At 44.6% G+C, this 15,878-nt stretch overlaps 1 protein-coding gene across 1 annotated transcript in view; it reads left to right on the top strand.

Moving 5' to 3' along the window:
• The first annotated feature begins 245 nt into the window (after positions 1–245).
• The window catches only part of DLG2 (discs large MAGUK scaffold protein 2), an 818,767-nt gene continuing 803,134 nt past the window's right edge, over positions 246–15,878 (top strand). Inside the window, exon 1 of the mRNA XM_069969704.1 lies at positions 246–333. Within this exon, the coding sequence (XP_069825805.1) occupies positions 315–333 (19 nt within the window). The 5' untranslated portion in view covers positions 246–314. The remainder of the gene's footprint in view (positions 334–15,878) is intronic.

A 15,878-nucleotide genomic window follows, 5' to 3' on the forward strand; every position in this document is an offset into this window, starting at 1 on the left:
CCATTTGAAAAAGCTGGAAAAAAAAGTTTTGGAGCTTCCTGGATGGTGTTCTCCCTATTTCTTGGCTATGCATCAATTTTTAAAATATAAGTAACTCCTCCGCTGATGATGATTTAATTTTTAAAATTACTTTTTTTTTTTTAATTTCCAATTTTAGTTTTACAATTTTTTTTTTCTCCGTGTTCACCAAAACGAAGGAAACGCAGGAATCCGTTTACTATACAGTATATATATATATATATATATATATATTTTATATAGGCAATAAATTTCAATCTGGACTTCTTCTCCTTTAAGTATAACAGCCGGGGAGAATGCCAGTGAAGAAGAAAGGTGGGCAATGGCTTATCGTCCTCTAATTCTTATTATTATATCGTAGTGGTTGTATCCTGTAAGAATAGTTATCGTAACGTAATTTATGACTGAGATTTATAATCTTGTAGTATGTGTATTGTGATTGACGTGTGGAATATTTTATACCTTTTATATTAATATTATAGCGTTATTTATTTTAGTTATTTTTTTTAAATATGTAAAACATTCTATAATAATTCATGGTTGCGATTATATTATTGGATAGAAGGTTGTGTTATTGCTATAATGAGCAGGTTTTCGTATAAAATGCAAAATAATATATATATTCTATATAATATTATATCATATAGTATATATTTATATATATATATATATATGTGTTTATATATATATATATATATATATATATATTTAATAAATATTTATTTTTTTAAATTTATATATATTTTATTTTGCAGAAATAAATTTATTCTTTCTTTAATGTTTTCATATCTTATTGTCAGTTCAAACTTTCTGATTAATATTTATATTATTTTATTTTTTTTCATTGTTGTTGTCATATTTAAATTTGCAACTAACACAGTTTTCTGCCACATAAAAACAAACTATGGCCAAGTCCACGAGGCTGAAGTTGGTTTCTTATTCGGCAGTTTCTTATTCAGAGGATTTTTCTTTTTCCTGTTTTAGCTATTATTCTTACAGAAAATGTATAATATTCATACCCTACCGTAAGTGAGGGGCCCTGAGAGGACTGGTGATAAAAATGGCAAAAAAGACCCCACGGTTGGCATAAAAATAGGCATGAAAGTAAAACCACAAAATTATTATTTAAAAATAAAATTGACTTTGGGCCACTGATCTCACACTGATAATACACAGAGAGGGATGCCCTGCATCATACCCAAGAGAGTCCAGCCTGGCCCAAAGTGGTTCTGGGTATAAAAACTGGCATCAAAGTGGGCACATAGCCATTTTTCATGATTTGAATAAGTAACAGCTATTTTCAAAGGGTTAAATGAGTTTGGGCCACTGATCTCACACTGATAATACACAGAGAGGGATCCCCCGCATCATACCCAAGAGAGTCCAGCCTGGCCCAAAGTGGTTCTGGGTATAAAAACTGGCATCAAAGTGGGCAGATTGGCATTTTTTCCTAATTTGAATAAGTAACAGCTGTTTTCAAAGGGTTAAATGAGTTTGGGCCACGGATCTCACATTGATATTGCACAGAGAGGGATGCCCGGCATCAGATCCAAGAGAGTCCAGCCTGGCCCAAAGTGGTTCTGGGTATAAAAACTGGCATCAAAGTGGGCAGATTGGAATTTTTTCCTAATTTGAATAAGTAACAGCTGTTTTCAAAGAGTTAAATGAGTTTGGGCCACTGATCTCACACTGATTATACACAGAGAGGGATGCCCTGCATCATACCCAAGAGAGTCCAGCCTGGCCCAAAGTGGTTCTGGGTATAAAAACTGGCATCAAAGTGGGCACATAGCCATTTTTCATGATTTGAATAAGTAACAGGTGTTTTCAAAGGGTTAAATGAGTTTGGGCCACTGATCTCACACTGATAATACACAGAGAGGGATGCCCCGCATTACATCCAACAGAGTCCAGCCTGGCCCAAACTGGTTCTGGGTATTTTGTGAATAAATGTTTAGCGCCGCACTACCCCTTTAAGCAAACAGGGCTAAAGTACTCAGGAGGCATTTGTCAGCATAACAGGATCCCAGAATTAGCTGTCCCATCTCTTCTTATTAAACATTTCTCGGCTAACCCTGAATACATTTCTATAATAACAATACCTGCAGCAATGTTTTCTGCTGACAGGTCTGCTTTAGGCTATGTTAGGCCTCATTCACACATCCATAGTTCAGCCAGTGAATACGGACCTGTAATGGTGGACCGCACTATGAATGTGCAGTAACAGTGCTACGCAGTTTACGGAGCACTATGTAGAAGACAATGATTCGTGCCGCAAATGCAAGTCCGCACTATAATCTATCCTTTATTTTTTTGTAGCGCGGGACGTGGACCTGAACACTTGTACAGATGTGTGAACAGGGCCATTGAAATATATTTGTCCTATGTGTTGCCTGCAATGTCAGGGTCCCCTTGTAGCCATATAGGACCCCTTTGTAGCCAGTAAGACCGCCCTTGTAGCCAGCAGAACCTGATTACGGGAGAATTGATGTCCCTGTACCCAGTGGGATTAGCAGATGCATGCTGCAATACTAATGATCGCACTGCGCACGTGTAGGAAGGCCATTCTGGGTACGAGAGATGGCTTTGCCCCCAAGTGCTGACGTCACCATACCCAAGAAGATGAAAGAAAGTAGGACATCACTGTAAGAAAGGTTGCATCATGTGACTGGACCAGCAATCTCCGAGTAAAACCAACAAGGAATATATAAGTTCTTTAGTTAAGGGTTAATTTTCGTTCTTTTTTTTTTCAATTTTTCCAGGATAACCCTTTAGGCCAGGGGTCTCAAACTTGCGGCCCGCGGGCCAACTGCGGCCCTCGGGACACTAGTTTGCGGCCCCCACCTCAATGGTAACTTTACTGTAAGTGCGGCCCTGTGTCACTGACACTGTGCTCTCTGTGCTCTATGTCAGTGTTTCTCAACCTGCGGTACGCGTACCCCAGGGGGTACTCGCCGCAGGTTGGGGGGTACAAGGCCGGAGGGGGGAAAAATAAATATATAAAGCTTTGGTGCCTGGACATTGCTATCATTCAGCAATGTCCCGGCACCCGGCACCGCTGCAGCTCTCTCCTTCTTTCCCCCAGCAGCAGCTCAGCAGCGTTCTGTGGGGGACAGGGCTTGGAGATGCTGCCGGGGGAAAGATGGAGAGAGTCAGGCTAATCACAGGGGAAGCAGGGTACAGCAGCGTCTGCTGCTCGCTGTCCCCCTGCGGCTGCCGGATCCGGGAGCGGCGGCATCAAGATAGTGATCGGGGCAGAGAGGAGATGATGGGAGTGGATTTAGCATCAGGGGTACAATCGGCGCCGGAGGGTCCTATTCCGACCTCAGAGGTGTCTGGCCAGCTGCCAGAGAACCGGGCCGGCGAGGAGTCGTGGTGCGCCGGGCTCCCCACGCCTCGGGCTGTGACGGGAGTGGAATGTGTACCAGAAGATGGTGCAGCCCCGGCGTCCATGGCCGCCGCTGCTTCTACCTGGTGGCCCTGGACGCCGGGCATGCCCCATGTTTCGGTCCATATTCCACACACACCACACCACGACTCCTCGCCGACTCGGTTCTCTGGCAGCTGGCCAGACACCTCTGAGGTCCGAATAGGACCCTCCGGCACCGATTGTACCCCTGATGCTAAATCCACTCCCATCATCCCCTCACCTCCTGTGTAACCCTAATCATCACCTCGTGTCGCCCCCATCATAACCTCCTGTGTCACCCCCATCATCCCCTCACCTGTGTCACCCCCATCATCCCCTCACCTCCTGTGTCACCCCCATCATCACCTCATGTGTCACCCCCATCATCCCCTCACCTCCTGTGTCACCCCCATCATCTCCTCACCTCCTGTGTCACCCCCATCATCACCTCCTGTGTCACCCCCATCATCACCTCCTGTGTCACCCCCATCATCCCCTCACCTCCTGTGTCACCCCCATCATCTCCTCACCTCCTGTGTCACCCCCATCATCACCTCCTGTGTCACCCCCATCATCCCCTCACCTCCTGTGTCACCCCCATCATCTCCTCACCTCCTGTGTCACCCCCATCATCACCTCCTGTGTCACCCCCATCATCACCTCCTGTGTCACCCCCATCATCTCCTCACCTCCTGTGTCACCCCCATCATCACCTCCTGTGTCACCCCCATCATCACCTCATGTGTCACCCCCATCATCCCCTCACCTCCTGTGTCACCACCATCATCACCTCATGTGTCACCCCCATCATCCCCTCACCTCCTGTGTCACCACCATCATCACCTCATGTGTCACCCCCATCATCCCCTCACCTCATGTGTCACCCCCATCATCACCTCCTGTGTCACCCCCATCATCACCTCATGTGTCACCCCATCATCCCCTCACCTCATGTGTCACCCCCATCATCCCCTCACCTCCTGTGTCACCCCCATCATCCCCTCACCTCATGTGTCACCCCCATCATCCCCTCACCTCATGTGTCACCCCATCATCCCCTCACCTCATGTGTCACCCCATCATCCCCTCACCTCATGTGTCACCCCCATCATCACCTCCTGTGTCACCCCCATCATCACCTCACCTCATGTGTCACCCCCATCATCCCCCCACCTCCTGTGTCACCCCATCATCATCTCCTGTCACCCCCCATCATCACCTCCTGTGTCACCCCCATTATCCCCTCACCTCCTGTGTCACCCCCATCATCACCTCACCTCCTGTGTCACCCCCATCATCCCCTCACCTCCTGTGTCACCCTCATCCTCACCTCCTGTGTCACCCCCATTATCCCCTCACCTCCTGTGTCACCCCCATCATCACCTCATGTGTCACCCCCATCATCACCTCATGTGTCAACCCCATCATCACCTCATGTGTCACCCCCATCATCACCTCCTGTGTCACCCCCATCATCACCTCCTGTGTCACCCCCATCATCACCTCCTCTGTCACCCCCATCATCCCCTCACCTCCTGTGTATCTTGTGGAAACCCTGATGCGGCCCAGCCTCACCCAGACTCTACCTCCAGTGGCCCCCGGGTAAATTGAGTTTGAGACCCCTGCTTTAGGCTATGTTTAAACAAAGTAAAAATAAGGGCAAATAATGACCATTATTAAAGGGGAACTGTCAGCCAGTTAGATTAATGTAAACTGCTGATAGCTCCTTATTGCACCAAAAACACCATGGATAAAGGTGTGTTTTACCTTAATCCTCATTACCGTTTCAGTAAAGTTTGGCATTTGCTCCAAAGTCTGTTAAGGACCCACAGGGCATCCCTCTCTGTGTATTATCAGTGTGATGCGGGGCATCCCTCTCTGTGTATTATCAGTGTGATGCGGGGCATCCCTCTCTGTGTATTATCAGTGTGATGCGGGGCATCCCTCTCTGTGTATTATCAGTGTGATGCGGGGCATCCCTCTCTGTGTATTATCAGTGTGAGATCAGTGGCCCAAACTCATTTAACCCTTTGAAAACAGCTGTTACTTATTCAAATCAGGAAAAAATTCAAATCTGCCAACTTTGATGCCAGTTTTTATACCCAGAACCAGTTTGGGCCAGGCTGGACTCTGTTGGATGTGATGCGGGGCATGCCTATCTGTGTATTATCAATGTGAGATCAGTGGCCCAAACTCATTTAACCCTTTGAAAACACCTGTTACTTATTCAAAATAGGACAAAAATGCCCATCTGCCCACTTTGATGCCAGTTTTTATACCCAGAGCCACTTTGGGCCAGGCTGGACTCTCTTGGATCTGATGCGGGGCATGCCTATCTGTGTGTACGTAGTGTAAGATCAGTGGCCCAAACTCATTTAACCCTTTGAAAACACCTGTTACTTATTCAAAATAGGACAAAAATGCCCATCTGCCCACTTTGATGCCAGTTTTTATACCCAGAACCACTTTGGGCCAGGCTGGACTCTCTTGGATCTGATGCGGGGCATGCCTATCTGTGTGTACGTAGTGTAAGATCAGTGGCCCAAACTCATTTAACCCTTTGAAAACAGCTGTTACTTATTCAAATCATGAAAAATGCCTATGTGCCCACTTTGATGCCAGTTTTTATACCCAGAACCACTTTGGGCCAGGCTGGACTCTCTTGGATGTGATGCGGGGCATCCCTCTCTGTGTATTATCAGTGTGAGATCAGTGGCCCAAACTCATTTAACCCTTTGAAAATAGCTGTTACTTATTCAAATCAGAAAAAAATTCCAATCTGCCAACTTTGATGCCAGTTTTTATACCCAGAACCAGTTTGGGCCAGGCTGGACTCTCTTGGATGTGATGCGGGGGATCCCTCTCTGTGTATTATCAGTGTGAGATCAGTGGCCCAAACTCATTTAACCCTTTGAAAACACCTGTTACTTATTCAAAATAGGACAAAAATGCCCATCTGCCGACTTTGATGCCAGTTTTTATACCCAGAACCACTTTGGGCCAGGCTGGACTCTCTTGGATGTGATGCGGGGCATCCCTCTCTGTGTATTATCAGTGTGAGATCAGTGGCCCAAACTCATTTAACCCTTTGAAAATAGCTGTTACTTATTCAAATCATGAAAAATGGCTATGTGCCCACTTTGATGCCAGTTTTTATACCCAGAACCACTTTGGGCCAGGCTGGACTCTCTTGGATCTGATGCAGGGCATGCCTATCTGTGTGTACGTAGTGTAAGATCAGTGGCCCAAACTCATTTAACCCTTTGAAAACACCTGTTACTTATTCAAAATAGGACAAAAATGCCCATCTGCCCACTTTGATGCCAGTTTTTATACCCAGAACCACTTTGGGCCAGGCTGGACTCTCTTGGATCTGATGCGGGGCATGCCTATCTGTGTGTACGTAGTGTGAGATCAGTGGCCCAAACTCATTTAACCCTTTGAAAACACCTGTTACTTATTCAAAATAGGACAAAAATGCCCATCTGCCCACTTTGATGCCAGTTTTTATACCCAGAACCACTTTGGGCCAGGCTGGACTCTCTTGGATGTGATGCGGGGCATCCCTCTCTGTGTAATATCAGTGTGAGATCAGTGGCCCAAACTCATTTAACCCTTTGAAAACACCTGTTACTTATTCAAAATAGGACAAAAATGCCCATCTGCCCACTTTGATGCCAGTTTTTATACCCAGAACCACTTTGGGCCAGGCTGGACTCTCTTGGATCTGATGCGGGGCATGCCTATCTGTGTGTACGTAGTGTGAGATCAGTGGCCCAAACTCATTTAACCCTTTGAAAACACCTGTTACTTATTCAAAATAGGACAAAAATGCCCATCTGCCCACTTTGATGCCAGTTTTTATACCCAGAACCACTTTGGGCCAGGCTGGACTCTCTTGCATGTGATGTGGGGCATCCCTCTCTGTGTATTATCAGTGTGAGATCAGTGGCCCAAACTCATTTAACCCTTTGAAAACACCTGTTACTTATTCAAAATAGGACAAAAATGCCCATCTGCCCACTTTGATGCCAGTTTTTATACCCAGAACCACTTTGGGCCAGGCTGGACTCTCTTGGATCTGATGCGGGGCATGCCTATCTGTGTGTACGTAGTGTAAGATCAGTGGCCCAAACTCATTTAACCCTTTGAAAACAGCTGTTACTTATTCAAATCATGAAAAATGCCTATGTGCCCACTTTGATGCCAGTTTTTATACCCAGAACCACTTTGGGCCAGGCTGGACTCTCTTGGATGTGATGCGGGGCATCCCTCTCTGTGTATTATCAGTGTGAGATCAGTGGCCCAAACTCATTTAACCCTTTGAAAATAGCTGTTACTTATTCAAATCATGAAAAATGGCTATGTGCCCACTTTGATGCCAGTTTTTATACCCAGAACCACTTTGGGCCAGGCTGGACTCTCTTGGATGTAATGCGGGGCATGCCTATCTGTGTGTACGTAGTGTGAGATCAGTGGCCCAAACTCATTTAACCCTTTGAAAACAGCTGTTACTTATTCAAATCATGAAAAATGGCTATGTGCCCACTTTGATGCCAGTTTTTATACCCAGAACCAGTTTGGGCCAGGCTGGACTCTCTTGGGTATGATGCAGGGCATCCCTCTCTGTGTATTATCAGTGTGAGATCAGTGGCCCAAACTCATTTAACCCTTTATAAAAAGCTGTTACTTATTCAAATTAGGAAAAAATGCCAATCTGCCCACTTTGATGCCAGTTTTTATACCCAGAACCACTTTGGGCCAGGCTGGACTCTCTTGGATGTGATGCGGGGCATCCCTCTCTGTGCAATATCAATGTGAGATCCGTGGCCCAAACTCATTTAACCCTTTGAAAACAGCTGTTACTTATTCAAATTAGGAAAAAATGCCAATCTGCCCACTTTGATGCCAGTTTTTATACCAAAAACCACTTTGGGCCAGGCTGGACTCTCTTGGGTATGATGCGGGGCATCCCTCTCTGTGCAATATCAATGTGAGATCAGTGGCCCAAACTCATTTAACCCTTTGAAAATAGCTGTTACTTATTCAAATCATGAAAAATGGCTATGTGCCCACTTTGATGCCAGTTTTTATACCCAGAACCACTTTGGGCCAGGCTGGACTCTCTTGGGTATGATGCAGGGCATCCCTCTCTGTGTATTATCAGTGTGAGATCAGTGGCCCAAACTCATTTTTATTTTTAAATAATAATTTTGTGGTTTTACTTTCATGCCCATTTTTATGCCAACCGTGGGATCTTTTTTGCCATTTTTATCACCGTTCCCCTCAGGGCCCCTCACTTATGGTAGGGTATGAATATTATTAATTTTCTGTAGGAATAATGGCTAAAACAGGAAAAAGAAAAATCCTCTGAATAAGAAACTGCCGAATAAGAAACCAACTTCAGCCCCGAATAAGAAACTGGCCGAATAAGAAACCAACTTCAGCCTCGTGCCAAGTCCCCACTAAAGGAACATATCAGGCAAAAAAACTTCCGTCTTCTTATATAAACGGACGCTAATAATGTTTATGAAATCTGTTAATGGCTGTTTAATGGATGGCTCGGCAGCTGTTACAAAACTACAACTCCCATCATGCCTGGACAGCCAAAGCGTTAGCTTTGGCTGTCCAGGCATGATGGAAGTTGTAGTTTTGCAACAGCTGGAGAGCCAAGGTTCCCTTCCCCTGACTGCCACCTTTGCTTGATATGTTCCTGAAGTGGGAACACAGTATATACAGTATATATATATATATATATATATATATATATATATATATATATATATATATACAGTGGTGCCTTGGATTACGAGCATAATTCGTTCCGGGACCGCGCTTGTAATCCAAATCCACTCTTAAACCAAAGCAAATTTTCCCATAAGAAATCATAGAAATGCAGACAATTGGTTCCACACCCCCAAAATAATGATTTATTATTCTGAATAACATGTAAAACAAATGAAACAAACATTCAGAAACAGCAGAATCTGTGATATTATAAGTTACTGTACAGTAATGGAGAGGATGGGAAACACAAGGGCTGACAGAGACTGCAGGGAGCATGAAGGAATGAGCAGGGCAGATGTGGGCACATACATGCAGCGCTCTCTGTCCGGGGAGAGAGGGGTTACAGCTATGGAGAGATTACCTCCACAGTCCTGTCCCCTGATGCAAGCCCCAGCCTGAAGTGGATCTGCTGTGATTTGGAAGGTGAGGGAGACTTCCTGGGTCGGAGTACAGTGCTGTAGACCCCGCTATGTAGACCATGCCCCTCCTCCACTCGCGCTCCCACCTAGTACAGGGAGCTCTTAAACCAAAACAATGCTCTTAAACCAAGTCACAATTTTGAAAAACTGTGAGCTCTTAAACCAAAATGCTCTTAAACCAAGTTACTCTTAAACCAAGGTACCACTGTATATATATATATATATATATATATATATATATTCACAGCAAGTTTTGGGCAGTTTTCCCTAATCTGTGGTTCTCCTGCTGTTGCTGAAAGGGCGGAAACACTCGTCTAATATATATGTAATTCACGCTGGAAGTTTTATATTGAATGTAAGTGCCATATAGTTGCATACACTTGCCATAGACGTTTACTAGCCTTTAAGGGAGGACAGCAGGGAGATTCTGCGGAGAAGCACAGTGAGTAAGGGCCCTATTCCACCGGACGATTATCGTTGAGATTATTGTTAAATCGTTCAAATCTAAACGATAATCGTTCGTTTGAATAGCAGTTAACAATTAACGACCGAACGAGAAATCGTTGATCGCTTTATAAGACCTGGACCTATTTTTATCGTTGCTCATTCGCAAAACGTTCGCAAATCGTTCACATTGAATAAGATGTTGTTCGGTCGTTCGCAGTAGATACGAACGCAAAAGCGAAGAAATAACAATCGCAAATACGATCATAAGTAACGATTATCGTTCCATGGAAATGAGTGAACGTTTTCAGGTCTTTCGCAATAGCGGTCGTTTGAGGTCGTTAATCGTTAACGATTATGCGAACGATAATCGTCCGGTTGAATAGGGCCCTAATATTTCTACTTGTGTCCTGCTGAGTTGTGGCAAATAGTAAATATGACTAGAGACAAGTGATTCGCTTATCTAAACAAAACAAAGCGCTTCTTTTAATCTGCGCTCCGCTCATCAAGCCGCCGGCATTTCAGAGCTGCTTCTTCTCTTTCTGCCGCTCCACCCCGGCTGTAGCTGAAAAGCTGGATCCAATCCTGAGAAACTGGGAGAAGTTACCCAAGATTGGATCCAGCTTTTCCCAGCATCTTGGAAGAAGCCGCAGAAAGCGGAGCAGCGCTGAAAGGCCGGCGGCTTGATGAGCGGAGCGCAGATCAATTGAAGAGCTATGCTTTGTTTAATTGAGCGATTCGCTTGTCTCTAAATATGAGCCGTTTCTGTGAATAGTGGACAGAGACTGGACCTCTACAGACCTGACCACTAAACTAATACAGAGCACAGGCCAGAGCCACCAAATCAATACAATCTGGACCTCTACAAAGAAATGCAGGCCGCAGACCAGACCAGACCAGACCCCCACAAACTAATGCAGACATCAGACCCCATAAACACAGAACCCAAGCCGTACCCCTAAACTAATACAGTCACCAAACCAGAACCTCTAAACTAGTAAAGACTATAGACTAGACCTCTACAAACAAATCCAGACCACAGACCTGAACTAATAAATAAATATAGACCCCCCCCCATTAACAAATTCAGACCCCACACCCCTGAACTAATACAGAGCAAGTGCTAGAACTTCTATACTAATACGGAAAACAGACCAGACCCCTGAACTAATACAGACACCAGACCCCTAAACTAATACAGAGAACGTACTAGAACTCCTAAACTAATACATACCCCAGACCAGACCCCTAGACTAATACAGACCCCAGACCAGTCCCCTGAACTAATACATACCCCAGACCAGACCCCTGAACTAATACATACCCCAGACCAGACCCCTGAACTAATACAGACCCCAGACCAGATCCCTGAACTAATACAGACCCCAGACCAGTCCCCTGAACTAATACAGACCCCAGACCAGTCCCCTGAACTAATACAGACTTCAGACAAGACCCCTGAACTAATACAGACCCCAGACCAGACCCCTGAACTAATACAGACCCCAGACCAGACCCCTGAACTAATACAGACCCCAGACCAGACCCCTGAACTAATACAGACCCCAGACCTGACCCCTGAACTAATACAGATCCAGACCAGACCCCTGAACTAATACAGACCCCAGACCAGACCCCTGAACTAATACAGACCCCAGACCAGACCCCTGAACTAATACAGACCCCAGACCAGACCCCTGAACTAATACAGACCCCAGACCAGTCCCCTGAACTAACACAGACTCCAGGCCAGAACCCTGAACTAATACAGACCCCAGATCAGACCCCTAAACCAATACAGAGCTCAGACCAGTCCCCTAAACTAATACAGACCCCAGAGCAGATTCATTAAACTAATAAAGACCACAAATTTGAACCCTTGACCTTATACATATTACAGACCAGACCCCAAAACTAATACAGGCCAAAGGCCAGACCCCCTAAACTAATACAGACCACAATCCAGACCCACTAAACTAATAAAGACCCCAGACCAGTCCCCTACATAAATACAGACCTTAGACAAGAGCTCCTCAACTAATACAGATCTAATAAATATAGACCCCAGACCCACTGTATACAGACCCCAACCCTCTGAGCAAATACAGACCTCATGTATAAACACAGATTCCCCTAGACTCTCTAAGTTCTGATTTTTGATTTGCAATAACAGAGACCCCGTAGTAGACCCTATAAAATATAGACCTCAGTCCCCTTATTATCAGACCCAGGTTTCCCCTTAATACAGACCATAGAGCAGCTTTTCATACAGATTACCAGACCAGAAGGGTGTGTGATTGTTTTACATTGAGGGGCGTATATACCTAATTAGAGATGAGCGAACCGGGTTGGGGTTCCAGTCGATCCGAACCCGAACGTTCTGTATTTGATTAGCTGGGGCTGCTGAACTTGGATAAAGCTCTAAGGTTGTCTGGAAAACATGGATACAGCCAATGACTATATCCATGTTTTCCACATAGCCTTAGAGCTTTATCCAACTTCAGCAGCCACCGCTAATCAAATGCCGAAAGTTCGGGTTCGGATCGACTCGAGCATGCTCCAGGTTCGCTCATCTCTATACCTAATACATATCCCCTGGCTGTATAATCACACCCATCACCTTATATTCACAGCCAGCATACTCTTGCGGCAGCGGGCAGGGACAATTTATCATGCTCAACCCCTATCTACACCGACATAAAATGCCAGTGGAGACTTGGGCTCCCCCAAACACTTCATACTGTGGCCGCCAGTGGACAGTCTCGCCACCATCAGTATAAATTATATGGGGACCTTAAAGGGATATTCTATGCAAACTTAACTTTTGATATGTTGCTGCCCATGATGAGATTAACAATTCATTCCATACTTGTTATTATCTATTCAGTCTCCTTCCCCCAGTTCTGAGCGGCTGCTTTCTGCTGAAAACACAAAAATCTGTGTGTGGGCTTTTCTATCTGTCTCCCCCTCCTCCTCCCTTCTGAGACGGCTGATGTAAACAAGTCATTGGCAGGCTGTATCTGCAACATTGTAGCTTCCTTGCTAGGAGGGTTAAAGGGGTAGTGCGGCGGTAATACATTATTCACAGAATAACACACATTACAAAGTTATACAACTTTGTAATGTATGTTATGTCTGTGAATGGCCCCCTTCCCCGTGTCCCACCACCCCCGCACGTGTACCCGGAAGTGTAGTGCTTTATACATACCTGATCCGTGCCGACACGCGTCCGCCATCTTGTGCCAAATGTCATCTTTGGCCGGCCGGCCCGAACACCGTCATCAGCCGCTGAGCCGCGATTAGCCGAGCACAGTTATGCTCAGCCAATCGCGGCTGAGCAGCTAATGACGCGGCCGGCACTCGGGAAGATCGAAGGTGTTCGGGCCGGCCGGCCGATGATGACGTTTGGCACAAGATGGCGGACGCGTGTCGGCACGGATCAGGTAAGGATAAAGCACTACACTTCCGGGTACACGGGTGGGGGTGGTGGGATACGGGGAAGGGGGCCATTCACAGACATAACATACATTACAAAGTTGTATAACTTTGTAATGTGTGTTATTCTGTGAATAATTGTTTACTGCCGCACTACCCCTTTAATGTGAGGTCAGGTTGCAGATAAAGTCTGGCAGGGACTTGTTTACATCAGCCGTTTTAGAATGGAGGGAGGAGGGGGGGGGGGAGACAGAGAGAAAAGCTCACACACAGACTTTCGTGTCTTCATCAGAAAGCAGCAGCTCAGAACTGGGGAAAGGAGACTGAATAGATAATAACACACATGGAAGGAATTGCTAGTCTCACCATGGGCAGCAACATATCAAAAGTTATGTTTAAGGGGAATACCCCTCAGATCCCTTATAAACATCTGAAGGGTTGTTACCTACATTGTAGACACAACTGGTGTCCAAGATAAAGCTGGGAGAGTGAGCTGAGGTTTGATACACAGGGTTGTCAGGGATAAAACAATGGATTGCTAGAGATGAGCACAACCCGTGCATGCTGGGGTCCGCCTGAACCTGAGCGCACAGCATTTGATTACTGGTGCCTGAAGAAGTTGGATGCAGCCCTAGGGAGGCCTGGAAAACATGGATTTAGCCTAGGGCTATATCCAACTTGTTCAGCCACCGATAATCAAATGCTGTGCGCTCAGGTCAGGACGGACCCCAGCATGCCTGAGTTGCTCTCATCTCCTATCTATCTATCTATCTATCTATCTATCTATCTATCTATCTATCTATCTTCTATTATCTATCTATCTATCTATCTATCTATCTATCTATCTATCTATCTATCTATCTATCTATCTCCTATCTATCTATCTATCTATCTACTATCTAATCTATCTATCTATCCTCCCATAGTATAGTATCTTCTGCTTTCCTATGTTCCTCTCCATACCCCCCTGTATATAGTGATGGGAGAAGACACTGTGGCTTCCTGGTAGATAATCTGGCTAATTGAATCCACATTTAGTCAGTAAATCCGTGCACGGTGTTGGTCAGTAATCTCCTCATTACGTAACTCCTCATCTGGAACATGAATGTAAAATGATATGAATCTGTGTGGTGGAAGGAGCCGGTGACTAAGAGAAAAAGGACAGCGCAGGATTAGCAGAGCCCGAGATCTCAGTGGCTGCTGCCTCTGAAAATGACAGCACTGCTGCCGCTTCTAGTCACGTTATTATATCCTCTGCCCAAACAGATCTGCAAACATCTATCTATCTATCTATCTATCTATCTATCTATCTCCTATCTATCTATCTATCTATCTATCTATCTATCTATCTATCTATCTCCTATCTATCTATATCTACCTATCTATCTATCTATCTATCTATCTATCTATCTCCTATCTATCTATCTATCTATCTATCTATCTATCTATCTATCTCCTATCTATCTATCTATCTATCTATCTATCTATCTATCTATCTATCTCCTATCTATCTATCTATCTATCTATCTATCTATCTATCTATCTATCTCCTATCTATCTATCTCCTATCTATCTATCTATCTATCTATCTCCTATCTATCTATCTATCTATCTATCTATCTCCTATCTATCTATCTATCTATCTATCTATCTATCTATCTCCTATCTATCTATCTCCTATCTATCTATCTATCTATCTATCTATCTATCTATCTATCTATCTATCTCCTATCTATCTATCTATCTCCTATCTATCTATCTCCTATCTATCTATCTATCTATCTATCTCCTATCTTCTATCTATCTCATATCTATTTTATTAGCTTCAGCCTCCCCTCCCATAGACAACACAAAAAAGTTCTTCTTTGTCAAATGTTTGTGTATTGGGAAGCCTGTGTCTATCTATGAATGAGTCTATAGGGTGTGTCTATCTATGAATGAGTCTATGGGTGTGTCTATCTATGAATGAGTCTATAGGGTGTGTCTATCTATGAATGAGTCTATGGGGTGTGTCTATCTATGAATGAGTCTATAGGGTGTGTCTATCTATGAATGAGTCTATGGGGTGTGTCTATCTATGAATGAGTCTATACGGTGTGTCTATCTATGAATGAGTCTATGGGGTGTGTCTATCTATAAATGAGTCTATAGGGTGTGTCTATCTATGAATGAGTCTATGGGGTGTGTCCATCTAAGAAATGAGTCTATGGGGTGTGTCTATCTAAGAAATGAGTCTATGGGGTGTGTCTATCTAAGAAATGAGTCTATGGGGTGTGTCTATCTATGAATGAGTCTATGGGGTGTGTCTATCTATAAATGAGTCTATGGGGTGTGTCCATCTAAGAAATGAGTCTATGGGGTGTGTA

The sequence above is a fragment of the Dendropsophus ebraccatus genome, chromosome 5 (assembly GCF_027789765.1).
Source record: "Dendropsophus ebraccatus isolate aDenEbr1 chromosome 5, aDenEbr1.pat, whole genome shotgun sequence".
NCBI lineage: Eukaryota > Metazoa > Chordata > Amphibia > Anura > Hylidae > Dendropsophus > Dendropsophus ebraccatus.